Below are 27989 nucleotides of genomic sequence, written 5' to 3'. Positions count from 1 at the left end.
CTGATCGAGCAAATGCATGGTTCGGACGCCACGCTTAGCTCGGCCGCGCCAAGGTCCATGGCCTCGAAGCCTATTGCGGCAGTGCTCTGCTCCTAGCCCGGCAGTCAAGGCTTCTTAAGACCCTTCCAGATCCCCCGGGCCACGGCGATCGCACGCCGACAATTTGTGAGCATGCACGCCGTACCGCTCCGCACTTACACAGCTCGCCGGCTTGGCTTGTCGTGGTACGCTGCAGACGCTCCGGAGCAAGGCGGCCAACATGTCGGAGCACGGACCCGGCCATTTTCAGCATCGCCGTGACAAGCTGCGCATCTTCAGCAGCCCCCTTGTTCGTCGAACGAGCACCGGTGGTAGCGATGAATCGGAAGACAGCACCCGCCATCCCATCGAACACAGTCACACCGAGTTCAAGGGCGGATACGCTCACGATGATGAAAACTTGCCTCGATTCAAACGCGTGAGCTTAGCTTATTCTCGAACTCGAACCTGCCATCCAACTGACATTCCGACAGTACGAGGAGCCGACGCTTCTGGAAATCTTCTTTGACCTCTTCTTCGCCGCCAACTACAATGTCTTCTCCGACACCCAGCAGGTCACCAACCACGCCAAATTCAAGGCCTATGTTGGATATTTCTGGTTTGTTCAGCTCGCTCCGTGGTGCTCGTCAACATTTCGTGCTGACGCAGGATGTCAGTCTCCTCTGGTTGACTTGGTTTCTCGTCACTCTCTTCGACGTCCGCTTTGTTACGGACAGCATCTTTTGTATGTCTTCGGCATCCCTCTCAGCTTTGGTGATGCATGTTCGACTAATGGAAGTCTATAGCCCGCGTCACCAGAGCCATCCAGCTTGGGGTTTTGGTAGGCTTCGCTGTGGTTGCGCCAAAGTTCAACCCTAGCAACCAGCACCGAGACACGATGCGAGCCATGTGTAAGTGCGGTCGCCTCAGGGCCAAGGCCCGGGCTTGATTCATGTCTAGGACAGCTCGCTGACCACTGCAGCCCTCATCCTCATGATCTCGCGACTCTGTCTGGCGGTCGAGTATGCTTCCACCCTTTGGCATGTGAGAAAGTACAAAAAGGCACGACTGCCTCTCTACGTGCAAATCGCTCTCCACCTCTGCGCATCAGCAGTGTATTTCGGCATCTCCTTCCGCTTCCGGGTCGGAGAGCGCAGCCGAGTGTACATGACGTGGTACTTTATCTCGGGTGCAGAGGCCATCGGCAGCTTGCTCTTGTCCAACTTCTCACCCGTCGTCAGCCTCACCAAGACGCATTTGATGAAGCGTATGACCCTCTTGACTGTCATGATTATGGGCGATGGCATCGTTCAAGTAGCCAAAGAAGTTGTGATAATCGTCAAGAACCCGGATGCGTGGGGTAAAGTCACAGCCTCCCTGCGCAATGTTCGGAATGGTCAATCTTGGCTAACAGCCCGATATAGACTCGACAACCATTGGTCTCGTCTCGGCAGCAGCGGCGACAATCTACTTCGTTTTCTTGATCTATTTCGACTGGCTAAAGTCGTCCTTCTACCTTCCCCCCATACGACAACAGCTTTGGACGGCCATTCACCTGCCGTTTCATCTCGCCCTGGTCTTGTTCATGCAAGGGTTTACGCAATACCTCATTTGGTCCAAGATCATTAACCAGTTTAACCGCCTCGTCCTGATCGCGGACCCACGGGATGATGCAAAGTTGGCGACGAGCGTAGCCGTCCGCGACTCCCTGAACGCGTCGGTTCAGGCGTTTTTCAAAGACTACCCACCCAGAATTTCCACCACGCAAGACACGATAAACGATGCTCTGAACAACATCACCAAGATTCCCGACAGCGTGTGGCCATTAGTGGAGAACTCATCAGTCACTTGGGACCTTGACTCAGAAGTCCCACAGGCGGTAGAAGACGCCTTGGTAACACTGTTTACCTCTGTGACCACCATGGCTATTGCGATGCTGAACGCTCTGTTCGCGGCATTCGGCATAAAGATCGACGAGGATATTGCTGAAAAGGATCCCGGTGCCTCCAGAGACTTTAGCCACGGGAAGTACCAACTTCTAGTGCAGGAGAAGACGTGGAGTCGCTACGCACTAGTGGTAAGTTTTGAACCTGAGGGCGCGTGCCCCTGCGAGGATCTATGGTGATCTAACAAAGGACCAGTTTGCGTACGGATACATTGCCTCCGGGTGCACCATGCTCTTCATGGCCGTTCTGACCATCACTGTCAAGACGACGCCCTACACGGCCTGGCCAATCATCCGCCTCGTGTTGGTCTTTCTACTGGCCATCGGCACCGGCCTGGTCGCCGTGCTATGGTTCGACGAAGAGAAGCTCGGGGAGTTTCTCTTCTCGACGTGGGTGCTGCCCACCATCACCATCGTCTGGTCCGTCATCCTTGTCCTCACGCACCTCAACGGCGAGGGCATCAAGCGCAACAAGCACCGCTTCAAGCGCACCAGGAACCCCCAGGAGGACAAGTCCCCGTACGATGCCTTTTCGGTGCCCATGACGTCCCCGTCGGAGTGGAGCAGCGGGCGCCATGACCGCAAGTACGCGCCCGACCGTGACGCCGAGGCCCAGCAGCGGGTACCGTTTACTCAGTCTTCGGATGCTGCGAGGCACCACGATTCGCATGGGAGGCAGCGGTCCTACGACGGTATCGGCATGGCGTACGGCGGGTCGGACAGGCCGCATTCCAGCTACGATCCGCTCAAGACCTCGACTGAGTACAGAGGAGCCGCGGGTGTGTGATACCTGGTACCTACGGTGCCGACGAGACTCGATGGCCCGTCTGAAGCACATTCAGCAGCCATGCAGAGAAGGGACGACCAGAGCGCGCTGGATCCACGCCTGGCACGCCCCTTAAATCTCGCGCACCTTCCAAATGAGAGGGGAGGCGCATTTCGCCCGTTGTAGATAGGGCATGGCGATTGGTGTACAAAAACTGTTGAATATTTCAGCTCTGTTTAATCCAATACCCCTTGCAGCGACCACGTGCGCTCATGCACACGGCGCGTCATTCTTCAAATCTACTGCTACTGTATCTGAGCGTCCACTCATCCAGCCACGAGCTGCTGTTGTGACTGGCGCCCCCATCCCTGAGCATCGACGTGTTCCTCTTCCGCCTCCTCCCGTGGTAAACGCAGAGACCCGTCCCACCCCCGGCATGGCGGGCATTTGCGGGACACATGGGGCTACTCGGTAGGTGCTCCGGAATATCGAACTCAAAAGCCGTCGGAAGCACGGGCGAATGCTGGATCCTGCGACTCGCGCGCCCGGGAATGGGATCCCACCACTCGCGCGTCTGGTGCCGCTGCGTAGAGATTACACTGATTCGCCGAGAGTTGCGTCGAAGGCCGTCGGGCCTGCCGCCCCCCTCGCTAGGAGATGAAGAGGCTCGCCCACCGAAGCTGCTGGGATACTCGACGGGCGGCGTCGTGCAAGTAAAGAAGCCGCGAGGCCTGCCGTCGGCCGTGTTCTCATCAAGTGGTGGTGTACTGACGCGAACAGCTTCCTGCATAAATGTGAGTGCGAACATCGTCTGGCGCAGAAGCCACGAGGGAAACTCACGCCGCCGGGAAACTGGCTGTTGACCGTCTTGGAGGCGCCTGTGCGGATAATCAGCACTTCGCTGCTCCGACTTTTAATGTAGGGCTCCTGGAGCTTAGACTGGCCGGAACACGGATCAACTCACGCTTAGCTGTATAAATAGACATTGGAGTCACAGGAGGCGTTGGGCCCCTCAACACATTGCCAACCGAGCTCGAAACGGTAGTAAACGATCCCGCAGACGTTTTCTCACGCCACGGTGGTCTGCCAAACAACTTCCGAGGGACTTTGGACATGCTGCTTTCGTCCTTGAACCACGTCCTTGCCCTGCCAAGGTTTCGCGGCCAAGCACAGTTACTCGCGCTTATGGGACTTGCTGCTCTGTCAGCTCCGCCTCCCACACCTGCAGAAGCACTGTGGTCAGCCCGAGGGCACTCTTGGTTCTACGATGCACGGGCGCAATAAACATCAGCAACAGAATAAGAATTGTAGTGAAGGTATCCGGTTTCACGTACCTCGGTCTGAGTTCTGTGCTTGAATATGGACACGAGGCAAGCCTTGGTCTTGCAAAACCATGTTTGGGCGACTGGGTGAGGTAGCGAGGCCACCCTCGTCGACCGCGCGTGCGCGGAGGTAGAGTTGACTCTGGAACCGAGACGAGAGGTACCACCTCTAAGTCCCTCGCCCGGAGCCTCTTTGGAGCGTGGGGACAAAGCCAGGCTCTCCGTAGATGCCTGGGCGAGCATATTCCCCGTGGGATGCTGGAGCGATAGCACGTGCGCAGACTCGGAGAGGAAAGGACTCGGCGCCGGGACGTTGTCTGCTTGGTCCAAGAGAGCTTCATTCTGCTAGTCCGAAGAAATGCTCGCCAGTGGCAACGAAAAGCCCAGATCGCCCCCGTTGGCAGTCTCGCTCGTCGACTTGTTGGACCTGGAACGCCATTTCCAGAAACGCGAGCTGGCGTTGCTTTTGTTCCTCGGCGCCGGCAGCGGGGGTGCGACGGCGTCGACGATCCGCCGCTCGGCCCAGTATCCCTCGGGAAACCAGACCTACTCGAATCCATCACGGGGCGGGCGAGGGGGGTCGACGCCGAACAAGGGAGCCGGCGGGCGGCGGGCGGGCATGGCGGTGGTCGTGGTAGGTCTCGTGCCGGTGTTTGCGCCAACGGAGCTTGGGTGGTGGCGATAATGGTTGGCCTGAGTAGGATACTGTGATAGTGCTGGAGAGACTGGAGAGACAGAGTTGGCTCCGTCGTCGGCCATTACGCGCTGCCATGCGACGTCTAAGGTGGTGTATTCAGCGGGTGCGGACGAATGCGCCGGATGCGAGGCGTTGTAGAAGAGTGGCGGTGGTTCGGCGGACTGAAACGGCAGGGTAAAGTAACTACATATCGTAATCATTAGACGGGGATACGCATAGAGAGCCGATCAAGACTACATATCGGCTACGCAATAGGCAAGATTCTCGCAGTCGGGGAATCGAGATCAGGGGCGTTGGCCACGTACTTTACATCGCCTGCAGTCGTCGGCGATGCTCTAGGAAGCATATCTCCTCCCTGTACCAGAAGCGAATCCGGCATCTCGCTTGGGGCCAAGGATAAGCGCCGAGTCGGCGGCGGTAGGCTGCTGCTCTCGCGTGGATAAAGAGGGCACACCGGTGAGAGGAGGCTGGCCAGGCCGGTTGGCGGCGTGTCATCACAGGTGCCGTCTATTGGATTGAATAGGTGATGGAGGATGGTCTCTAGGGAGATGAAGGAGTGGCACGAGCGCGAAGGGAGTTCTCTGCCGTGCAAGGGGCTTTGCACGTACATCGGACGCGGGGAGCTCATGGGATGGTGTAAAGCCGCCAGGAGAGCAGAGACCTCGATGGTTTTGCAATCTCCCCGGCTTGTGAGGTGGTAGATTCCATGTAGGTGGATGTCGCTCCTTCCGCGTCTTTGACGGGAGCTCTCGGCACCACCTCGAACCTCGTCCCCTCTTGTACTGGTAGCTCAAAGGAGCAAAGACAAAAAGAAACGTGAATCGGAGGCCGACAGACACTGCGGGTACGGAAGATGGTTCCTCTATTGGTATCAACTTTTCCAATGCCACAGCATTGCGCTCGCTTCCTGACGGGGCGTCAAACATCCACCCCTGTCCTCCGCATATCGTCCATGCTATGTGTACCGTTCAGATCATAATGCCAGTGCGCCATACGCCATACACGACCCCATGTAAAATTCTCGTAGCCGCCGTGACTGCACACGCCCTCAGTCAATGGCCATGGTGTCGTCTCCATCCAGCACGGCCTCCTGCTCCAAAGGCACGCCACGGCCTCTGCCCGCCAGCAGCTCCCTCCGGACCTCGGGTCCAATGGCCGAGTGCCCGTGGCTTAGGAGCAGGTCCAGCAGCGCCTCGCGCTGGTCCTCGGTGATGTCGCCCTTGTATCTCTGCGCGAACGCCAGCAGGCTCTGGTGCCAGATGACGGGAAGCTTCGTCTTGACGTCGCCCTCGGCAACGCCCGTCATGGCGTCACCCTGCTGCACGCTGGCGGGGTCGACGCTGCGGAACCGCAGGAAGTGGAAAACCAGCGCGTCGATGACCTGGTACGGGAGAGCGTACTTCTTCTCCAGCAGCGTCTTGATGAAAATGTTGGTCGCGCCGCCACCCTCGCTGCCCGCCGACGCTTCTTGCGCGGCAATGTCGCACAGGCCCTTGAGAGCAGCTGCCGAATGCAGGACGGGGATCGATATCCTTGCCAGGACGGCCGAGATGATGTGTGCTTCCCGCAGTGTGCAAGTACCACTGCCAACAAGCGGGAAGAGGAAGCCCTTGAAGAAGGCGGCCGGCTTGTAGAGGGCCTTCTTGAGCGAGTTGAAAAGGTGGACGTTGAGCTTCTTCGTCTCGTAGATGTCCTCGCGGACTCGCTCCAGAATCACCATCTCGAGGAACCGCTGGATCACGATGGGCTTGTGGGAGACGAATATCCTCGTGGCTTGGTAGCAGGCGTTGGTCGTCCAGCTCTCGGGCTTGGTGATTTCCAGAATTTCCTCCCAGTGGGGGATGGTGGGGAGGATCTTGAAGGGCTTAGGGAGCGGCCCAGACTTGTAGCGCGAAAGGATCTGTCCGATTCTGGAGACCGTTAGCAAGAGCAGATTGACGAAGGTGAGCAAGTGCACTTACTTGGTGTAGGCCTCGACCACCTTGGGGGGCAGTTCGTAGTCGTCCACTGGCAGGCCGGCTTCCTTTCTGGCCTCGGCAGCCTCGTGGGCGGCAATCTTCTCGAGGATGAGGTCTGCCAGGTTGCGGCTCTCACCCTCGGCGGGCTCGTCGCCCGACGGCTTCTGGTCCCAACCATGCTTCAACAGGTCGTCTTCCTCGTCGGGCATGAACCTCTTGTACGTCTCCAGGTCTTCCGGATCAACCTCAATCTCCTCGACGACCTCGTCCTCATCGCCCCATGCCTCATCATCGTCGTACGCCTTGCCGTCGTCGGCAATGTCGTCGAAGCGCGAGTCGAAGCCAAAGTTGTCCACCGTGGGCGGGGGCATGGCAGCCGCCTTCTCGGCATTTTCCTCCTCTGCAAGCTCGCGGCCTATCCGCAGGATGTTCTTGGACGCCTTGGAGTCGACGAAGCCCTCCTCGGCGTCGTTTTCCGTCTTGGCCCTCTTCTTGCTCGGCTTGTTGCGCAGCACGCCGGTTGCGACGATGTCATCCTCGAGAGGATTGTGGCGCTTGGCCTGGCGGCCAGCCATTGGAGTCGTGGCCTTGGGCATTGTGTGTCGGTTTTCGGTCTTGCGGATTGAAGCGGTCCGTCAAGAGCTCAGGCAGCTTGGGGGGGGGGCGGTTGGGATGGAGTTGCGCACGGCGGTGGGCGGGCGGTGGACGCAAAATCAAAAATTTGTGCCTTATCGATCTGCCACCCCTCAGTCCAAATACGGCTTAGCGCAACGGGCCAAACTGGTGAGTCTGGCTCACCGCCTTCAGCCGAGGACCTCAATAGGCATGGGAAACAAGTTGAGGAATCGTTGCCTTTGCGTGTAGGAAATTGAGACGAAAGGGCATGTGAGACACTGAGGAGTTAGAAGGGGTCTGATTCGGCTTGGAGCAGTTACGAGTCGACAAGTGTGCGAGACGCTTGGGCATCACGCTACAATTTACTTCAGTGACCATCATGGCTGACAATTGCTTGAAACGATCAATCAGTATGAGTCAAACTTGGAAACAAACGAACATCCTGAAACCGAACACCTCAAAATGAATGGATGAATGTACTTGGCACAGGAAGTGCCCTATTAGTTGTGTCATCCTCGAGGCCGTGGTGGTGCTTCCAGAACATTCAGGCGACCCTTCTGTGGCAAGGGACCGCGGACCCCTGTGGGCCAACAGAGCAGAGCCCAACCCCTGCCGATGACGCTGGGCCTTCAGACTCTGAGGCCGGCGCCCCCACTACCAAAAATGCCCCTCCATCGACGCCAACACTTAACTCACCTCAACCTCGTCTCAGTGACCTGTTCGTGAGTGTCTTGCGAAACAAAGCAACACAGTAATCGCGATGCCGTCAGAATTAGAAGAGGTACGTTCTTCCGAGCACCACCAGAGGAATGCGCTCTGCAAGGAGGCATGCATTCATGCGCAACACGTGCTAACGCGGCGCAAAACAGCTCGTCGGCTTCATCGCCCACGCCAACCCCCAGATCCGCCTCGCGGCAACGGAGAACCTGGTCCCGTACTCGACCTCGGACCCCGAGGTCTTCAAGGCAGATGGCCTCAAGCCGATAAAGAACCTCAAGCTCCTCATCAAAGACCACCCTGTGAGTTTCCTCCCACCTCGTGAGCGCAGGCGTGAGTGCAGAACTGACCGCTCACGATGCTGTCGCAGAAAATCGCCGAGCATGTCCTTACCATGCTGGTCAACCTCTCCGGCGACCCGGATGTATTATCAGAACTGGTCAAAGATGAAAAGTTCCTGGACACGCTGCTGTCATACATCATTGTACGTGCCCTCCCCGTTGTATCTCATTCTTGGGATTCCGCGTGACTCACATGACATGTCCTTCCAGCAACCAGAGGAGCCCAACGCCGACGTCCAGGCCATGCTCCTCGCCAACATCTCCAAGGACGATTCCTTCCTGTCCGTGATAGACCGCACGCAAAAGGCGCCCGCGGAGCTGTCCCCGTCCGAGCGCGTCATCGACCAGCTCATGGACCTGTTCGTCAAGGGCCAAGACGGCAGCTACAACAAAAAGGCCAACTTCGACTACCTCGCCTACGTCTTCGCCAACCTGTCCAAGCACGAGCGCGTGCGGCAGTACTTTTCCTCCCCGCAGGACTACGACGGCGTCGTGCCGCTCGGCAAGATCAAGGTCTTCACCGAGCACAAGTCGGACGTGCGCCGCAAGGGCGTCGCCAGCACCATCAAGAACGCCGCCTTCGACATCGCCGCCCACCCCTCCTTCCTGTCCGACGCGGGTGTCGACATCCTGCCCTACGTGCTGCTGCCCATCACGGGCAACGAGGAGTACGACGTCGACGAGGCCCTCGCCATGCTGCCCGACCTGCAGCTCCTGCCGCCCGACAAGCGCCGTGACCCGGACCCGGCTATTGTGCAGACGCACGTCGAGACGCTGACCCTGCTGACGACCACGCGCGAGGGCAGGGACCTCATGCGCGAGGTCAAGGTGTATCCCATCATTCGCGAGACACACGCGCGTGTCAACGACGAGGGTGTCAGGGAGGCCTGCGACCGCTTGGTGCAGGTGCTGATGCGGGATGAGGAGGGTGAGGGCAAGAGTGAGGCGGAGATGATGGCGCACATGGGAGAGAACCCGCGCGTGCAGGAGATTGAGGCGGATGAGGACGACGAGATTGTTGAGGTATAAAAGGGATGAGCTGGCACAGAGACACAGTGGGACGGAATGAACGGAATCTTTGTTTGCGGTCTTGCGTTGGGATATTAAACTTGGTATAGAGAACCGGACCGCCGACCATACGTGGTTCTGGCAGGAGGCGTACAAAATTGCGATATTAACAACAGTCTTATGGCTCGACCGTGATTTGTGGCCAGGCAACTATAATACGTGCCGAATTCGAAGAAACGTCCAGTGATATCAAAGAGCCCAGGCACACTTTCTGTGCCTCAATCATTCCTCATATATACTAGTCCTACCGAGCTCCTCCCATGTCCTCGTCATTCTCCCGAAAGATGCTCTTCTTACGTGACGCACTCGCCACTTCCCCAGCCGACAGGTAATCCTCGCCGCGTGCGTCTCCCGAGGTAGGCGGCGAGACGGGCCCTGGCGAACCAATGGGTTCATCGTCCTCGGCATTGCCCCTGACCGGCGATTCGGGCACCGGCGGAGGCGTTGGTCTCGTGTCGCCCAGGGAGCCCATTTGCAGAGACGCGTGGGGGACCACAGGCGAGTCGATGCGGGCACTGGAGCCAGATACGAAGCTTGTGTTGTCGCCGAGGCCGGAAAAGGAGCTGTGAGAGGGGTTTGACGGCGACCGAGTGCTGTTGCGCCCAAAATTGGAGTGCTTCTGTATCACCTCAACGGGGGTAAGCCCCGTGTCGTGCAGCTCCGCCGGCGGCGATGTGTCTGTCACAAGGAATTAGCCATGGCCTCTCTCGACAGTATCGGCCCGAAACTGATACTCACCTCCAAGCTCAGCGACCTGGGTATCGGCCATTTCGTGATGGACCGAGGGATCTGGCTCAGGCGACACGGGAGGATACAAGGCCGTGACCTTGGCCATCTCTGGGGTCGGACTCGGATAGGCGGCCTCGGAGCTTGTGACAGTGAAAGACTTGGCGCCGCCGTTCTGGCCTCTGATCCAGGAGCGGATGCGGTTCCCAGCCTCATCTGTTGAGTCCTTGGAGACACTGCTCCCACCTCGTCTCCGACGACGCATACACCAGAACGCAACCAGGCCGGCGCCGATGAGGGCAACGACGGGTACAACCACCGCGGGAATGATGACGTTTTTCTTGCTGCTGCTTCCGCCGTCTTGCTGGGGCAGATCCGGCCGCCCAGTAGGCGTCGCCGACTTGTATGGCCAGTACGTCGTAATCTTGCTGGTGTCGTACTTTGTCGCAAACACATCGCCAAGCGCCGCCGTATCCCACCCGGAAGCAGGCTTCGTCTTCGTAGCGCCGCCGGACGCGTCACCGCCAATGGCGGAGTATACCTTCTCGTGGACCGCGTATTTGCCATACTTGGCTGGATCGTAAGAGTCGAGCCATTGACCGCTTGTGATATTGTAGAGAACAATGGGGCCCTTGTCTAGGCACGATGGGAGGGCGCCAGGGGTTGGGGGATAGCCGCCGAAAACCATCATCTGATCCGGGTATGGCATGAAGCACTTATGGCCAGCCCGGGCGTGAAGCGATGTGCCATTGCTAAGTTGCGTCCAAGTAAATGACGGCAGTGAAAGCACCCAAACGTCGTCGTAGAAGTCGTTGGCGGGATGTATGCCATCGAATCCACCATAGTAGTAGATGTTGAAGCTCGAGCGATCAGCGGCCGTGCCAACAACGGCGCAGCCCCTGGCGCGGGTGCTGGGGCCGTCTTTGGTTGACTGCTGGTACCACTTCTTGCTGTCCACATCGTAGATGTCGATGGTGCGCATAAATTCGGGGCTCTGCTTTTTCTGTCCATGGATTAGTGACGCATTGAGGAATACTGGCTGCATGGTAGACATACACTGGCATCTTCATCTGACGAAGCGTGCGACTTGGTTGTCCATGCCCATTCGGGGTAGACGACGCCGCCGAGCACGACCAGAATGCCGCGCTTGCCCACTGGCACCCAGACGACCTCGGCATTGGACCGGCCCTTGATTTTGTCTGGAAGCGTGTCGTTGCTCCACTTCTCGCTGAGCTGTGTTGTTAAGTCCAAGGAGATTAGGGTGTTGGACACGTTGAGCGCCCTCGTCGATGCATTGTTGGAATTGGAGTAGAAAGGACCACGGCCTGGCGCTGTCAGGCCGGAAAAGTACCAGGCCATGTTCTCCGATGGCGCGCTGACGCCGGCGCCGTAGGAGACGTAGCGGTTCACTCCGTTATCGAGGCGCGCGTCGAGCAGACCTGTTTTGAATAGCGGCTTGTCTACGCCATACTGATACGCCGTGTATTTGAGAATGGAATCCGCGGCCGGTTCTTCGTACAGCGCGCTGTTCTTAAGCATCGTGCCACCGTACAAGAAGAACTCGGCATCGTTTCCGAGTAGGGCTCCGTCCTGGAAGTTGGGTTCGGAGCTAATGCTATCCAGCTTGCCTCCCCTGGCTTTGGAGAACTCATTCTTGAGTAGCAGCTGGGTGACATTGGTGTCTGGAGAGAATGAGTCGCTAAGATTGTACGCGAGAATGATTCCCTGCAGGTTTCCTACGTCGGGTCAGCCCAACCGCATAACTATTGACCACAGCCATGGTCGACATGTCGAAATGAGGCAGACGTACCATCGTTGACGACGGTCCCTAGCTTCCCTGAGTCGAGTCCAGGAGACCACCAGATGTCCCCTCCATCAAGATAGACAGTGTCTCTTATCAAGGCAGCTGCAGGCCAGGTCAGCGACGCTCCGCACCGAAAGTAGATGGCAGTGTCGTACCCCGAGGCTGTATCCAGTAGCATATACTTGTATTGATCTGATGCTGCTGCCAGTTGGTGAACTGCGCCGAGCAGAGAGACCCCCAGACGGCGAGGATCCCCAGCAGGAGACTGGCACAACACTTCATTGTCAATGAAGGTGTTTACGGTGCCAGAGCTGACACCTGCGAAGATGCCGGGCAGGCCAGAAGGGGAGGAGGGCTGGCCGTACCCCAGGGTCGCCTGGACAATCGATCTCTTTGCCGCGATGGCCCGCCAGGAACTACTGCACAACGTGGAGGGAGGGGCCAAGAGAGCGTGAGGCGTCACGTTGGCTCCAGATGGCGTCAAGCCGTTGCAGGCACAAACGCGATAACGACCCGAAGCCAGGTGGAAGCCACAGGACGGAGGCACCGAGGGCTGCGCTTGCGGCTTGAACGCCTCAACAAGTATCGAACATGGCGGCTCAAACACGGGGTACCCACGAGGGGGGCGCAACTCACGGGGACGAAAAGAGAAGCACACGGACTGGGCGACATGCACGGGTAGGACGGAGCATGCGGGTCAGAACATGGTTGGGACAACGCAGAACACAATCGGCGTGCCAGCCAACCGCACGGCGTCAGCCACGGGGGAGAGGGCCTCGACAAAAGGTCTAAAAATTTCATGTGTGGTTGCCTGTCGTGCAAGGGCAAATTCCTGCTTCGGGCGTTGAAGGCAGTGCACACTGTTTCCCTGTGGTTACGGTTGCTGCAACGTGCAAGGTAGCATCGCCGGCAGCAGGGTTCCGCCGTCGTGTGATGCCTCGACCGGCCGCAGCGAGCGCAAGCTGTCCATTCTGCGCAGCCCATCCGGGGCAGTGTGGCACAGGCCAGAGGAGAGGCTGTCCGCTGAGATGGGCGCGGTGTGGTTGTGATGGCAGAGCGGGGGACGTGGGCGGCGCGATGCACACCAGTCTGGAATCTGAATTGTCCGGCCCTGATCCAGCGAGAGCCCTGGTCGTGTTGAAGGCCTCAGAAGGACGTGGTGGTCAGCAAGGAAGGCTTTTGCGAGACCGAGTCGGGGTGATGCGGCCGACAACCAGGCGACGGGTGGCCGTCCCGAGCCTTCAGCCGCAACCCAAAGGACCAGCGGCACCGGCCGTGGTCCAGCGAGACATGCGAGACCCCGCACGGCGGGCGATGTTGTGAGGGAAGGCAAGGATGTGAGGACAGGCGTGGAGGCCGGAGGCACCGGGACCAAGAAGGTAATAGCCGGACGAAGACGATGATCCTCCGGGCGGGCCGTGCCCGATCCTGCCTTTGCCGTCGCGGCTTTGGAGATGCTTTGTCAAGTCATGTTCTATAATGAAGTCGACCCGCGAGCAGCAAAGCTGCTCCTGGCAACAAGCGCTTCCTGCCATGGCGAAAGCTGGTGAACATTGTTACACCGCCATGTCTTGTCGCGTGGCCGGATAATTCGCTCTGGAGAGCCCGGGAGAATGATGGCGGCGAGGCTGGCAATCCGCCCGACCGATGTGCCGCCGCGCCTTGTCGAGTCTTGACTGCTGCTTGGCTGCAGGGCAGGCCCGCGAGCAGGGCTGGAGTGCGGGCAAGCAAGCTGGCAAGGATGGTGAGCGAGCTGGTTGCCCAGCTGCATGTCTGACTGCAGTCGGGGAGCGTGGTGATTGCTGCGACGGGTCCGACAAGGCCCGCACGCAGCGGCCACTGCATGCCGCGTCATGCAAGTGCGCTGTGTGTGGCCATGGGTGGCCAACAGCTGGCGCCGGCTCTGGTGGCGAGACGATGCGATGCGAAGCGATGCAGGTGACGAGGGAGGCTCCCGGTGTCTGGACTCGCGTCTGGATCCGCGCAGCGCAGCACGACAGCATTGCAGAGCGCAGAGCCACTGCCGGAGTGCCCCATTGGGCTGCAAGGGGCAGAGACGCTGTTGCTCGCTCGGGCCACTGCTGGGCCCTGCGCGAGCTAATAGTTGCTGCTCCTGTTGGGCGAGGCCAACAACAATAGGCGGGAGTGCGCGGCGGGCTGGTGGTGACACTGGTGAGGCGAGTCGTGAGGGGGAGGAGGGGCGGGGTCAGTGGACGGAGGTGGTTGGCGGCGGGGAACCTTGCCTAGGCAGTTACCTGAGGTGGACGTGGACATCCCGAGCCAGGCGCGACCCATGTCACGCTTGGAAGCTGCCGGGCATCCCTGGTGGAAGCGGCGGGACGAAAAAGTACAACCACGACGGAGCAGCAACACCACTTGGGCAGCTCAAGGTCGAGCAAACCCGCAGTGTCCAGTCCAATTTTTACGGCAGCGATACGAAGGCACCCGACGGCCCTTCTGTCTCGATCAACCGCCCGCATGACTCGATCGGGCAGCACGCCGACAATGAGCTCGGAAGCGACATGCCCGCTAAAGCCGCCGCCCGCAAGGCTGAGGACGACCGGGGTGACTTGGCAGCTTGATGCCTTGGGCTCGCCAGAGCCGCTTCCGCGGGTGATCCATGTTCGTATTTTTTTTCTTCCCCGTCCAGCTCGGGCACCAGTTCGCAGGCGGGTGAGACCGCCAGAGCAAGCTGGAGAGACATGCGCAACGGCGGCCGCGCCGCGGGTGGTGAGCTCCGTCCATCTGGCGGTGCATGCAACCTACGTAACTTTTACCGCTGCAGCACAGTCCAGTGTTGTTACCCCTGCCCCTGGCCGCGCCGCTGGGCTCCCGCTGCCAGGACCCTGGACCCCTGGCCCGGGCTGGCTTGGCTCGACGCCACAGCCCGTCGGAGGGTGGGTGGAAGCTTTCTAGCGGCCATCCAGTGGGCATCCAGCGGCCATCCAGTGGCCTGGCTGTTTCCCTCGGGCTTTGCCTGGAGAGGCAGCTTGCTCGGCGGCAGCCAATCGAAGGCCCTCGCTTGGCCCCCCATTGCCGTTTGTGGAACGGGCAGACAACGGGTAACCTTGGGTCCTTGGGACTTCGATCCGATGGCTGTCCCGCTCTCGGTCCACTCCAACCTCGCAACCACCCTCCGTCTGCCGGTACCAGACCACGACATCCCCATCCAGAAAGGCGACCACACTGCCACCACCACACCGCACGGCGCCCAACAGTCGACAAGCCCGCTGCTAGTTTCTCACCTCATCTGTTGGTGGCCCTTTGCCAAAGACCACCTGCTCAGCCTCGTCATCGAAACGTGGAAGGCAGGCTGAACGGTCGGCTGGGCGACTCGCGATGCCGGCAGCCCGACGTCGGACTCGACAGCAGGCCAGCTCCCCATGCTAGTGCGCCTCGTGCATGAAATCCCGGCCGGGATGGTCACCTTCTCACGGGCATTCGCAGCCTGGCAGCGGCCAAGTGTCGTACGACGCTCGTCGTCCAGTGCCAAGTCCTTCTGCACAGGGCAGGCACTGCTCAACTTGGAGCGGCACACGGACCTTGAGTCCCGCCTTCACGACACACCTCCGCCCGTATCTCACTGCCTGACAAGCACGGGCCATGGCGTCTCATCTCATCTTGGAACCATCTGCCTTTGGCGCGGCGGCCGTGCGGCACCGCACCCGAGGTGACACAGCCGGGCGCAGCGAGCCGGACCATAGCCTAGCGAATGAGCAGCACGTCAGTTGCAGGACGGAGCTGTGCCACATCCCTCCCAGGTTGGCCCTCTGTTACGGCTGTGTGCGAGATCGATCTCTGCTTCTCCCCTGGCCCCTGGCCCCTGCCCATGCTCCGCGCTTCTCGGGACGATCGCTGTGTAACTTTGTGACGAACAGGTATCGTCCAGCTTGGGCAGCTGTCGAGCTTAGCGTTCAGCTGCGGACAAGTCTCTTGCCTGCGGGCCAATTGGGATATGTTTGATGCCGAGACTTGCGCGGCTTGTTCTATCTGGGCATGCCTGGCGACACTTGGCCCGACCGGCCGCCCGGCGAGGCTGGGGTCGACTCGGAGAAGCAAGAAGAAGGCTACCTCCCGTGTGGATCACCGGATGTGGGTTACACCTGATGGCTGTGTGCCTCAACAGCAGCACATCAGCAAGCACACCATGCCAGGCTGCCGATTTTCGCGCACGCCACACAGTACGCACGCCTGCTCGTACCTCGTACCCCGGCATGGAATCCAACCCAAGGCGGATGCTCCGCACTCGTCCAGGAAGTCGTGATGCTGCTCGTCCACGGCCTTGTGCGCGATTGTTACCCCTTCTGGCTTCCCCTCTTCGGAAGAACAAGCTGGTCGGCCCTGTTTCTGACCGCTTCGAGCCCACCAGTCAAGGCTGGACGCCTTCATCAACACACAATCCATTGCCTGCTGATTGGGCCAGATGAAGCTTCACTTCGCCTTGTGGACATATGCCCGGATCCAAGCCACAAAGTCCTGTGACTTGTCGGACCTTTTGGAAGGCCATTCGGTGGCTGAAGTGCTGTGTTTCTCTCTTACCCTCCTCGCCCAAGACTCGGGCAAAGAGCTCAAACAAGTCCACGTATAGCACACCCTGTTGGCCCGGCTGCGCTCCAAGGGTCCTCGGCACCGTCGACGTGGATCGAGTGGCAGCCTCAGCCTGGGCCTGGCGCCATCTGTCGCGTTCTGTCAGGGACCCGTCTCTGAGGCCGCACGAGCCCCAGCCTCCAGGATCCATATCCTTCCTGCCCTCCATACTTATACATATCTTCGCGCAGACGCCCCCACCCATTCTTGGCTGTGTCCTGCTCCCTCCTTTGCGAATCGTAGAGTCTGGGACGCGTCTTCAGTCCAGCCAAGCTTGTCAGTGGTCTCACGCTCGCTACTGGCTACGCATTTGCCGGTGATTGTGTCCCGCGATCGCTCGTTTGGCGAGACAGTCAGTCACGATGCGTCGCTCCGTCGCTCTCTGGGCCCTTGGGGCCCTCGCCTCCCTCGTCGCGGGCTCACCCGAGGACAACGCCGTTCAGACGGGCCAGGTCGCCAGCAGCAGCCTTGTTCACCACCTCACTCAGGTCCACATGTACAGCGCTCGATGCGCCGAATGCTGCACGCTCACTTGTCCTAGCGTGATCAAGACTATTATCTAGTGAGTACCCTGCCCTCGTCGAAACAATGTAGTCATTCCTAACGCGCGTGTAGTGTGAACCAGACTGTTACTGAGAAGCAAACTGTATGTTGGCTTGCTAAACCAGAAGCGACCACTCACTCACAATGATGGATTGTTAGGTCACGGCCACGACCACGGCTACGGCTACGACCACGGCCACGCAGCACGACGTGTCAACCAAGCTTGAGTACACGACAGAGTTCCAGACCACGACAACGACGGCGACATACAAAACTGTGAGTAGCATGACCCAATAGTCGTGCGCGCCGCGAGCCACTGTTGCTAATGCTTTCCGCCTTCTCAGTCTTATCCCGTGACAGTGACCAAGACTACAAAGTGAGAAGCCCCTTCAATTTGCTGCGGCACAAAGACGAACAATTGCGCCCTGCGAGCTCGTCTCTCGGCGGGCTCTGTGGGAAAATTCGGGGCTGTGCTGACCATTAATAGCTGCAAGCCGAGACCTGCGCCAACCCAGACAGGGTACAAGGTGAAAGCTCGTGATCTAGATGAGCGAACCGATCACTGGTGCGAGACTGTCACGACGACGGAATGGAAGACTACCACGACCACCAAGGACGTCACGGTCATCAAGTCGTCGGTCACCACGAAAACGGTGCTCGTGCCCACAACCGTCGCTGTGCCCACGACAATTGAAGACACGGAGACGGTCACGCAGGTCCGCACGACTTCAGAGACAGTCTGGGTGCCCACGACGTATACGCAGACGACAACATACTCGACCACGTACCCAGTCACGGTTACACGCGATCATACGGTAGTGACTACCAGCGTCGCCACCGAATACATCACAACCGTCTCCACGTATACCACCAGCGTGCCGGTGGTGACGGAGGTGACCAAAGTTGTGACGCAGACAGCAACCGTGACCGCGCCGGGCCAGGACACGACCGTGACCTTGCCTGGAGAGACAAAGACGCTTCCTGGAGAAACGAAGACGCTTCCCGGAGAGACCAAGACGCTTCCGGGCCAGACCGTCGTCACCACAGTCACCACATCGCTGCCAGGACAGACCGTGACGGTCACCAAGGACGGCCAGACAATTACGACCACGCTACCCGGCACGACTGTAGTCACGACGACGACTGTGGTGATTGGGCCAACGACAGTCACTGTTCCCGGTGGCACGGCCACGGTCACGTCAGTATTCGACGTCACGCTCTGCCCGTCGCCAACTGGTGCTACGAAGCCGCTGCCGACGGACTCCGACCTGACCTTTGGCTGCAAGCCTGGGTACGTGTGCAACCCGCCCAAGCCCAAGGGGTGCAACTTGTGGCCCGACCCTCCCAGCAAGGACTACGTTTGCAATCCTCAGGAATGTATCCCGGCCCCGGCATTCAAGAAGGTCACTTGGCCGCCGAACGAGACGTCCTACTACCCGCCTCAGGATGGCTACTTCAACCTGAACCCAGAAGCCTTCGGCCTGTCCTACGACATCTTTGACTACAAGCTGTGTGAGAAGGTCATCAATGGCCACAAGACGACGATTACAACTGGAAACTGGCAGTCCCAGGCTAGTCTTTCGCAATGGCCGAAGCCGTCTGCCTCACCATCCGGCTATGACAAGCATCGCCGCGAGCTCCACACGTTGAACAAGCGCGCAATCACGCCCGGTGTCTGCTTCGCCGACTGCAACAACGCTTGGGTGATTGCTCAGTCCATTGGCAAGACGGATGCGCTCTGCAAGGCTGGATCCGACTTCCAGCAGGCCTACGCCATCTGCGCGAAGTGCGTCACCGACAACGAGAAGGACATCAAGGGCACAATCCGTGACTATATCGGGCCCGAGTTTGCTCAGTACCTCGACTATTGCTCCGGCTCAGGAACCAAGCCGACGTCAAGCTCCGCCTCGGCGCCTGACAGTGCAGTCACGTCGCAGCCGTCTGTCGGAACGAGCAGCCAGCAGGCGACAAGCAGCGGCGATTTCACTCCCATTTCTCCTTCGTCAACGCCGAGCGCGAGCTCGACGACCACGCCACCCTCGTCGACACCATCATCAACCTCGACGCCTCAGTCGTCGTCGCCTGCCACATCTGCTACGTCTGACACATCTGTGTCTGAATCGTCACCATCGCAGACTGGGCCAGGGTCCACTGGGTCCTCGGCCTCATCAGGTAGCGCCTCTTCATCCGCTCAGAGCACTGCTGAAGCAGTGAGCCCCTCGCTTACCACTAGCACAGCTGCATCGCAGACTGGGTCGGCATCAGCTACTTCGGGGGGTCAGCAGAGCTCAACGGACACTGGGGGAGACAGTGAGCCGACTGGGACTTCTAACGAGACCTCTGCTCCCGGAGGAGGTGGCTTCCACCTCACTTCGCCGTCCACGCCCTCGGGCACGGGCACGGACTCGATTACGGGCACAGGTGGAATCACTACCACAGGGTCGCCCCCGGTGGTGACGGCCGGTGCACATGCGATCAGCGCGAGCAACACCGTCTTGACGGCAGTCGTCGCTGTTGTCATGGCTCTTATCGCTTGAGCCTGAACCTGCGACGATGAAGCCGCGCTCAGGGTCAATCTCTGTTCACGACTATCCTTGATGACTGTTTATCCTAATTAATAATGGCGAGCAATGAGCAGTATGATACAGGCGCTAACGGCAGCGACCATGTTCTTATCGTGTAGGGAGGGATCTGGTGGCAGTTTGTAGATACCCCCGATACCAATGAAGGCACTTCTTGGGGGTCATTGTGGTGGTGGCGGCGAGCGAGAGCGGGAGTGGGCGGTTGACCTCGCAGACGGCAGCATCTTGCGGAGTACGACACCTGCCTCATCCCTTTCGCGAGGAGTAGCACAAAGCAGTGGTACCACAGTTCATTCGGAATACATTCATACATTTCATGACGCTGGAAGCCCGTGTCTCGTATTCGACTGTCCGCGCTATTGAGACGGGCCTACAACTCCACGGCAAACAGACCCGTCATTGCTTCGCTGGACCCGTACACTACGTTACCTGGTAAATGTTTGCCAGATCAGGTCATGATTCTGTACGTCGTATCACTGGGTTATTGACGTGCTGCTGCTTGCTTCGACGCAGCAAACAAGCGGCGATGCAGCCACCACGCCCGTATCTGACTGGCCTATAAAATCGAGCTCTCGTCGCTGGGCCAGTGTCGATTCCTCAGCGGGACTCACCTACACAGTTCCCGGTCACTTTAGCCGTCGTCACCGCCGTCCTCGTCAAGCCTCCTCTACACGGCCCCGGCCAGCAGTCTACAGTACTCAGCTGGCCTCTCACGGATGATGGGAGGCGCGATGTCCGGCTACCAAGACAGGTAGTTGGGACGTCTCTACGGCCCTTTTGCACCAGTACGTCCGGCCTTACTCTCCGTCAAGCTAGCTACCCAGATGGGTTTTGCTATTGTCGTTTGTTCGTCTTGTGACTGACGAGGGTTTTCTGAAAAGCCGGCTCGTACGCCGGCATGTTACAGTACCTTCCCAGCGCGGTCCTTCCTCGCGGAGGAGCCGGTCGGCGACGAACCGCCGGGAGACGAGGATGCCCATAATAGGCATAGATGAAGACGCCCAACTCGACTCCCCCTTCCTTCATCCCTCCACAAGAAAGGGAAAGGACAGAGGAAGAGCAAGAGCAAGAGAAAGGCACACAGCCGCGAGGCAGCAAGAGCACCGGGAAGACGACGACAACGCGCGTGCGGCCTGCCCGTCTCGTGTCATTTCATCGCGCCGCGTCGCGTCGCGTCGCCGACGGCGGTTTGCTTCATCGGCGCTCGGATTCGGGATCCCGTCTCGGAACCCGACAAGCGGCAGTCTGAGCGGAGGAAAAGAAGAGCCTAAACGACAGACGGGCAAAACGACCGGCGGAGGAAGGCGCCTTCAGCAAGCGGGCACAGTACACGCGGCAAAGCTTAGCGCCGGTAGTTACAAAGAGCCGCTTCGTCGCCGTACGATAGGCTGCTTCTTTACCCGAGATACGCTCGGCATTACTTGCTGGGGCCGAGATATGAGGACGTGGAGAAGAAGAGCAAGAGTGCGCGTTAGTAGAAGATGAAGTTGGCGGCCCCGGTGGGAGGACTTTGCGCTTGAGGGGGCGCACGAGCGTCGAGGGCCAGGGCGATGCTGGAGTATCAGGCTGCCATGACGCTGCTGGCGCCCGAGGACGTGCTCAACATCGCGCTCTGTTACGGAATAAGATGAACGAAATAGAACTTCCTGTATTGTCGGACGGAGCGCGACCTGTCCTCTCAGGAGATTATACAGCTACCTACTACTTGAGATACAGCTCCAAATGCAAGCAGAAGATAATGAAATGAATGGCACACGGAACTGGGTGCACGACCGGCACGGGCTCAATGTCTTCGACTATTTCCAGTATCCTGTCATGATTCTAGGAATGAAGTCCTTGACCCTCTTTGACCCAGTGCATGACACGACTGGCACGATGCACCCTGATAACCATCCCTTGCAACACCTCGTATTTACGACTCCCAGCACATATACTCTCGACAGAAATTCGGACCCCGTACGTACGTCTTTCGGTATCTGCGAAATTGGACGGTATATCAGACTGATCCCTGACAACAATAGGAACACTAAGGCGGTGCGCTCATGAGTCGTGCCTCGACTCGACTCGGCATATAGGGGCCCGCAGTGGCTACTCCCAGAGTCCCAGCCCTGCCTGTGGAATTTTGCAGGGCCCCGTGAATCCGTAGTGGCTCGGCGCATGAACCAGATGACCTTTTATCAGATGTTTTGTGAGCTCCGCCGCGCTTGAGCGCGACTCGTGCGCAAGATGATGTGGGTTGGAAACCCTCATGCTGAAGGATTTGCTCCGGTGCGGTTGGAAGAAAGTTGGCGTTCATGCAGGCGAGGGTTCAATGTTCTTGGGAGTGTCACTCTCGCTACGGGCTTGGCGACATGTCACGCTGACTTGACATGCATGCATCGAGCAAGCGACGATGGGACCGCCATGGCTCAGACCAAGACGATGAGTCGGCGGGCGAGCTTGGCGCCTTTATGCTGCAATCAACCCAAAGGCACTGAGCGACTTGACAGCTGGGCGAAAGCTTGATCCACGTACTTATTACGAGTCTATGTCGTCCACCAGCTGTCCCCCTTTGTCACGATCCTTAGTTTCTGAGCCGAAAGCATCAAGTTTCGACAACGCCCGACGGGAAACATGAAGTCCGCGGCCCTTCTTCTCAGCCTCTGGGCCGGCCTCGCGGCTTCCAACCCCGTCAGCAAGCGACAAGGCGCACCGACAAGAGAGCAGCTATGCGTCGACTTCGACGGCGACTTCAAGGCCTGCGAGCTGCAGGTGCGGAGTTGCGCCGCCGACTTGCAGAGCAAGGGCCAGGGCTTCACTTGGGATGGCATCATGGAGTGCTTCCGAGAACGCCACCACGGCCAGCAGCAGGAGAATGCGAAGGGACAGCCTGCGTTCAAGGCGGATATTCGCGTCGACACGAATCGGGACGGCGTCGTGGACGTGCAGGGCGAGACGGACGTGCAGGGCAAGGACGCGTGGACAGAGACGTCTGGCGCCATCTTTCTCGCCAACATAGGTGACTCGGGCGGCAGGTGCAAGAAGCTTGCTGAGGGTCAAGGCCCTGCGGCGATGATGACGGAAACGCTGAGCCTGTGCCACGATGCGTCCGACGATGTGCAGAGGGCTCCTCAGTACATGGCGCCTATACGAACGGTTCCTATTTCAGGCCTGAGCGACTCGGCTACGGGGACGGTCACGGTTCCGGATGATACTGCGCGTGCCATGGTTCGCATATTTCGGCAGGTCGGCGACGAAGGAGGCTGGGAGATTGTCAAGGACACGACCGTCTTCTCTGCGAGGGAGGTTGCACAGGGTCTTGTCCTTGGCATAGACGCCCGCGACACGCGACGTGCCAACGGCTGGGACGGCCGCGTGCGCATCGACTACACCGTCCGTGACGGCGCCGCCATCTCCAAAGACAGCGTGATGCTCCGCGTCGCCCCGGTCCTGCTCCAGCACTACCTCCAGCCCGTCACCGAGGTGTTCTTGTCCTCCTTACCCGGGATAGGCCCCTGGGCGCACGCCGTCGCCGCGATGCGCCGCGGCGTCGAGGCCAGCATGCGCAAAGCCGGCATCGCGAAGCCGGTGCAGCAGCTGCCCACCGACGACCCCTGGGCGCAGGACGTCTTCGAGCCCGGGTACACGAGCATGCCCGGGCCCGACGGCTCGTCCGTCTCGCTGCGCGTCATGGTCGAGGGCCGGCGCAACTTCCGCAACGCCGTGCGCCTCATCTACTCCCACCTGCGCGGCGACGGCGTGGGCGGGCTGATTGCCGCGCCGCGCAGGAACCCCCGCGGCGTGGACGACACGTTCCAGGCGGGCGGCAACATTGAGACGATCCCGCCGTACGCGCACAACGGGAGGAACTATTCGAGCGGGCGCATCGTCATGGGCGGTGGCGAGGAGGGCAGCGGGATGGTCCCCCGCGCGAGGGACTTCTTCGCCGCGCAGGAGATGCAGGACCCCCTCGTGCTGGACACGGCGTGGCTCTTCGTCGGGCACGTCGACGAGGTGATCCAGTTTCTCCCCACGACCGCGACGCCCCGCGGCTGGAGCGTCGTGGCCGTCGACCCGGAGCTCGGGCTGAAGCTGCTGCGCGCCGCCCAGCGCGACGGCCACGGCGGCCAGCCCGTCATGTCGCGGGGCGGCGAGGCGAAGATACACCCGGGCTTCCACAGCCCGACCATTGACGAGTTCCTCGCCACCGAGTCGAACCTCGAAGCGGCCGAGGCGTGCGGCAAGCGCATGGCCGCCAACATTGAGCTGCTCAAGCGTGAGACGGGCGTCACGGACGAGGAAATCTTTCGCGTGCCAGCCCTCTTCGGTGAGGCGACGCACGTGGCGTCACATATCCGCGGCGGTGCTGCGAAGCCGCCGAAGACAACGAACCGGATGGGCACAGCGCCTGGCGAGGACGAAGACGCGGACGAGGGCGCAACGGGCCCAGAGGCGGACATCCTCCAATGGGTCGACCTTCACGGCCCCGCGGCGCAGCCAGAAAGCACCACCGGCAACGACAGCGACTCAGACAACGAAACGCGAGACGACCTCCTATCAAACCGCTTGGTGCGGAAGCAGCAAACCCCTCCTCCCCGACGCACCACCTACGACTCCTGGCTCCCCAGCCTCGTCAACGGCGTGTGCCTGTCCCCCACGCGCTACCTCGCCCCCAAGCCCTTCGGCCCCGTCGTCTTCCGCGGCCAGGACATTTTCCAGTACTACGCGGCGCGGATGTACGAGCGGGCGGGGTTCAGCGACGTCGACTTTCTCGACGACTGGCTTTTCCACACGAGCAGCGGGGACTTGCACTGCGCGACAAACACCTATCGCGACGTGTCGGCGCCGTGGTGGTAGATGGTGGGTGACCCACGCTTTTAACCTCACGACTGCACGGCAGAGAGGGCCGCGTGGGTGCTTTGGACCTCGGATTTCGCAGCTCTGTACATTGTACAATTGTAGTAACTTTAGAACTCTCAAAGATGCTCTGGAGGGAAACTACGGCTTGCGTAACCTTGTTAATATGCCCGTGATTCAACATCTCAATACTAGCTGTAGGGTAAGTGTATATACTACGGTCAATCACGATAGACGAGCGCGCAAAGGTGAAAGTGTGACACGCACGTTGCTCCTTAAAGACACCTGTAAACACCCAGCAGCAGTGAGTTTTGACAGTCGAAGAGGTATGCGGGCAAGATGCCGATTCAATCAAATAGATAATCAACGCCCCAGTCCCAAATCACGCATCCGTTGCTATGCCCCGCAAACAGTCTATCCTTGACATCCAGCCCTTTAATCAACCGAAAGCCCCTCGAGCACGTTCATTGCCCTCGTCCCCTCCCGCTCAAACTCATTGACTATGGCTTCGCACTCGTGCTTGAGCTTCTTCTCTGCCTCGCCGGCATTGAAGTAGATCCACTCCTCCACCGTCATACCCTTCTCGGGGCTCGTGAGCTCCTTGCCTTTGTTCAGCAGCCGCCCGACAGTGTTCTCCTTGTCCACGCTGACCCGCGGTGTGCCCAAGACAGCATCGAGGTCCACGGCCGTCCAGGGCGTGCTGCTCTGAAGACCCGCGAGAACGTTTCGCTTAGACGGCGAAGCGTGCAGGGGCGTGGCCGCCATCGGCGCGAGGGGTATTCTCTTGGCCTTGACGCTCGTTGCGGGCTTGGATGATGGGGGCTGGTTCTCGGCATCGGACGACTGGGGCGACGGCGACGGAGAAAGCGCAGGCTGTTTCGCTGAAGGCGCGGGGGAGATGACCTTGGCTGGGGTCGACGGCGGCTGAGCGAGGCTTTGCGCCGGTGCCCGTGCTGGTTCGTCCTCCCTCACCAGCGGCAGGCTCTCGGGCTCCTCGGCGGCAGGTAACTCCGGTTCGTCAGCCGTAGTGACAATGTCGACCTCATCATTCTCCTGTTCTTCGACGTTGGGCGTCGGCTTAGGAGCGTCGACTGACTCCCTCGGTTTCTTTGGGGGACGGCCACGGCCGCGCTTAGCAGGAGCCTCTGCGGGTTTGGCCTCGTCCGCCATGGTAGAGGATTGCGACGCCAGAGATGCCTTGGAAGGGCGGCCTCGCCCGCGCTTTACCGGTTGCTCCGTCGCTTGAGGTTGTGGCTTCTCGAGGGCCTCAGTCGCCTCAGCCTCCGCCGAAGCTTGAGAGGCAAGCGACAGCTTTGAAGGGCGACCCCGTCCCCGCTTCACAGGTGGTTTAGCTGAAGGCTCAGCCAAGACATCCACCGACTCCTGGGATGCTTGAGATGCAAGCGAGAGCTTAGGAGGCCGTCCACGGCCCCTCTTGGGAGCCGCTGTTGCAACCGCCTCCTGTTCCGGCTCCTTTTCGGGCTCCGGCTCCGGGTTCTTGACCACGGTGTCGGTACTTCCGATACTGATGTCTTGGGGCTCCTCAGCCGGCTTTTGAGCAGGCTCCTCGACATGTTGATCCGGAATCTCGGGTTCCTCAGGAGGAGGAGACGCGGCCTTTGTCTTCTTCGACTTGACTTGCTTCGACGCCTTGCGGGTTCCAGCTTTACGCCCCTTCTTCGGTACCTGTAACTGCTCTGGCTCTGGTTCAGGTTCCGGCTCAACTTGAGGCTCGGGCTCGGGCTGGTGCTCGTATGCTGGCTCCTCAACAGCCATCTCCTTCTGCAACGCCCGCAGCTCCTCCTCCACGTCGGCATCGTCGGCCTCGGCCGCAGCGGGGGCAAACATGGCATAGTCCGTCGACTTTCTGGCGGCGGCGCTCATGCGGCTCCGGTTCGCTTCGGACTCGGAATCGTGAGCCAGCTCGTCGTCGCTCCATGCCCTGGCGAGATCAGCCTCAAGCTGGCGCTCGATCTCCTCGTCATCGGGAAACTCTTCAGGCGGTCCCCTCAGCGATGCCATGGACGCGGTAGACACTGTCGAGATGATTCTGGACTTGGCATTTGACGACTTTTTGCGGGCACCGGCTTTTTGAATGGGGGCAGGGGCGTCAATCATTTCGCTATCGTCGGGAATGACCGTGGAAGCATCTGTCAGGGTACTGCTCCGAGTGCGTGTGGCTCGCTTCTTGGGTGCTGGGCCCTCGGAGACTAAGACCACCGAGGATTCATTCATGGCGTCGCTTGTTCGTTTCTTCCCACGGGTCGTCTTCGCTGGCTTAGGCGGAGAGATCACGGGCTCAGGTTCGGGCTCTGGAACAGACTCGACAACTGGAGGATCCGCCTTCTTCGACTTGCTGCGGCTGCTCTTTGCGGCGGCGCCCTTGCGCGCCTTCGTCTTTCGCCCCCCTTGTGTCATGGTTGAGGCAGTGGTGAGAACGCTGTCCTCGACCTCTGCGGTCGCGTCTGCTGCGGACCAGGCCTCGGAGGCTACGGTTGCAACGGACTGGCCGGACAAGCGGGAGGCCTTGGACCCGCGGGCGGCCTTGCTTCGGCTGGTCTTCTTCTTAGGGCCGCCAAATTGGGCAGACAGCGCGAAGAAGGCGCAGCCAGGGGCTCGTCGGTAATGTTCGTCACTTAGGAGGGTTAGCTGCTCATGTTCAGTTGACCGGGGGAGGCAAGTGGTGCTCACTAGGGCTTGTCATTTCGCTCCCAGCCGTCGAGTGCCAGGTCGCAATATGCGCATGTTGTCATGTCGTCGTACTCGAGGGAAGGAGTGTATTTCCAGCCGGCCTCGGCGAGCTTCAGAGGCAAGTCAGTACCTTGGGCAGAAGCTACGTCGGGGCGGAATGGAGGCTCACCTGCTTGGTCTTGCACTTCCACCCCTTCTTTCCCTCGTGCGGCCATCGGCCACCAAACGTGGCCTTGCGCGCATCGAGTATGTAGTCCTGGTTTGGGTCTTCCCTGCTATAGTCACCGACCTCGGCCTCGATGGCAGCCATGATGGCCCAGCCGCAGCCAGGCATGTGGTTGAGGTGCTCGAGGATGGGGTCGTCGCCGGCCTCCCAGCCGTCGAGGCCTTTGTCGCAAAGGTAACAAACAACATTGTCGGTGCTGTCGGGGCTCGGGTCGAAGTAGAAACCGGCCTTGGCAAGCTGCGCCGGGGAGTCAGAATCAGAGAGAGAGTATACGGAGAAGGCGTAGGGGCGCGTACTCTTTCGTGAGTAATCTGCTTGTGCGGCCAGTTGAGCGCCTTGCCCCGGCCGCCGGCGGTTGACCCGCGTTTCTTGGTTGTCTTTTGGAAGGATGCAAGACGCGCCTCGTAGGCAAAGTAGCGGTCGGCGTCTGAAGATGCCATGATGATGCTATTTGCCTTACGCAGGGGCTGCGCAGGCTCCGAGCCGATTGAGGTGTCGCTGATTTGAGGCGATGGAGGATGGATCTTGGACGCGGCAGGCGCGACGC

At 59.7% G+C, this 27989-nt stretch overlaps 7 protein-coding genes across 7 annotated transcripts; 4 read left to right on the top strand and 3 right to left on the bottom strand.

The window, feature by feature from the left end:
- Positions 1 to 259: 259 nt before the first annotated feature.
- PLICBS_003619 (uncharacterized protein) lies at positions 260 to 2750 on the top strand (the record flags this gene model as incomplete). The annotated part of the gene is made up of 7 exons (XM_065600255.1): positions 260 to 457; positions 513 to 637; positions 696 to 763; positions 825 to 929; positions 1001 to 1378; positions 1443 to 2095; positions 2154 to 2750. The coding sequence occupies 7 exons, from the start codon at positions 260 to 262 to the stop codon at positions 2748 to 2750; spliced, it is 2124 nt and encodes a 707-aa protein (XP_065456327.1).
- A 3046-nt stretch (positions 2751 to 5796) lies between these two features.
- PLICBS_003618 (snoRNA-binding rRNA-processing protein) lies at positions 5797 to 7302 on the bottom strand (the record flags this gene model as incomplete). The annotated part of the gene is made up of 2 exons (XM_018323375.2): positions 5797 to 6658; positions 6710 to 7302. 2 exons carry the CDS (start codon positions 7300 to 7302, stop codon positions 5797 to 5799), a joined length of 1455 nt encoding a protein of 484 aa, XP_018178605.1.
- Positions 7303 to 8081: 779 nt separating this feature from the next.
- On the top strand, positions 8082 to 9408 carry PLICBS_003617 (uncharacterized protein; the record flags this gene model as incomplete). Its single annotated transcript, XM_018323374.2, has 4 exons — positions 8082 to 8102; positions 8191 to 8340; positions 8409 to 8522; positions 8590 to 9408. 4 exons carry the CDS (start codon positions 8082 to 8084, stop codon positions 9406 to 9408), a joined length of 1104 nt encoding a protein of 367 aa, XP_018178604.1.
- A 283-nt stretch (positions 9409 to 9691) lies between these two features.
- Positions 9692 to 12259, bottom strand: PLICBS_003616 (uncharacterized protein; the record flags this gene model as incomplete). Its single annotated transcript, XM_018323373.2, has 5 exons — positions 9692 to 10125; positions 10186 to 11176; positions 11230 to 11909; positions 11984 to 12079; positions 12133 to 12259. 5 exons carry the CDS (start codon positions 12257 to 12259, stop codon positions 9692 to 9694), a joined length of 2328 nt encoding a protein of 775 aa, XP_018178603.2.
- Positions 12260 to 16926: 4667 nt separating this feature from the next.
- Positions 16927 to 19211, top strand: PLICBS_003615 (uncharacterized protein; the record flags this gene model as incomplete). Its single annotated transcript, XM_065600254.1, has 7 exons — positions 16927 to 17060; positions 17106 to 17126; positions 17180 to 17210; positions 17267 to 17383; positions 17452 to 17483; positions 17595 to 19032; positions 19083 to 19211. 7 exons carry the CDS (start codon positions 16927 to 16929, stop codon positions 19209 to 19211), a joined length of 1902 nt encoding a protein of 633 aa, XP_065456326.1.
- Positions 19212 to 22302: 3091 nt separating this feature from the next.
- Positions 22303 to 24525, top strand: PLICBS_003614 (uncharacterized protein; the record flags this gene model as incomplete). The annotated part of the gene is made up of 1 exon (XM_018323370.2): positions 22303 to 24525. The coding sequence occupies one exon, from the start codon at positions 22303 to 22305 to the stop codon at positions 24523 to 24525; it is 2223 nt and encodes a 740-aa protein (XP_018178600.2).
- A 435-nt stretch (positions 24526 to 24960) lies between these two features.
- On the bottom strand, positions 24961 to 27882 carry PLICBS_003613 (uncharacterized protein; the record flags this gene model as incomplete). The annotated part of the gene is made up of 4 exons (XM_018323369.2): positions 24961 to 27160; positions 27217 to 27326; positions 27386 to 27679; positions 27739 to 27882. 4 exons carry the CDS (start codon positions 27880 to 27882, stop codon positions 24961 to 24963), a joined length of 2748 nt encoding a protein of 915 aa, XP_018178599.2.
- Positions 27883 to 27989: the final 107 nt, after the last annotated feature.

This window comes from Purpureocillium lilacinum, assembly GCF_023168085.1.
Source record: "Purpureocillium lilacinum CBS 284.36 DNA, scaffold_2, whole genome shotgun sequence".
In the NCBI taxonomy this organism is placed as follows: Eukaryota; Fungi; Ascomycota; class Sordariomycetes; order Hypocreales; family Ophiocordycipitaceae; genus Purpureocillium; species Purpureocillium lilacinum.
Note: the sequence above shows the minus strand (reverse complement) of the source record. Positions and strands in the feature narration are given on the sequence as shown.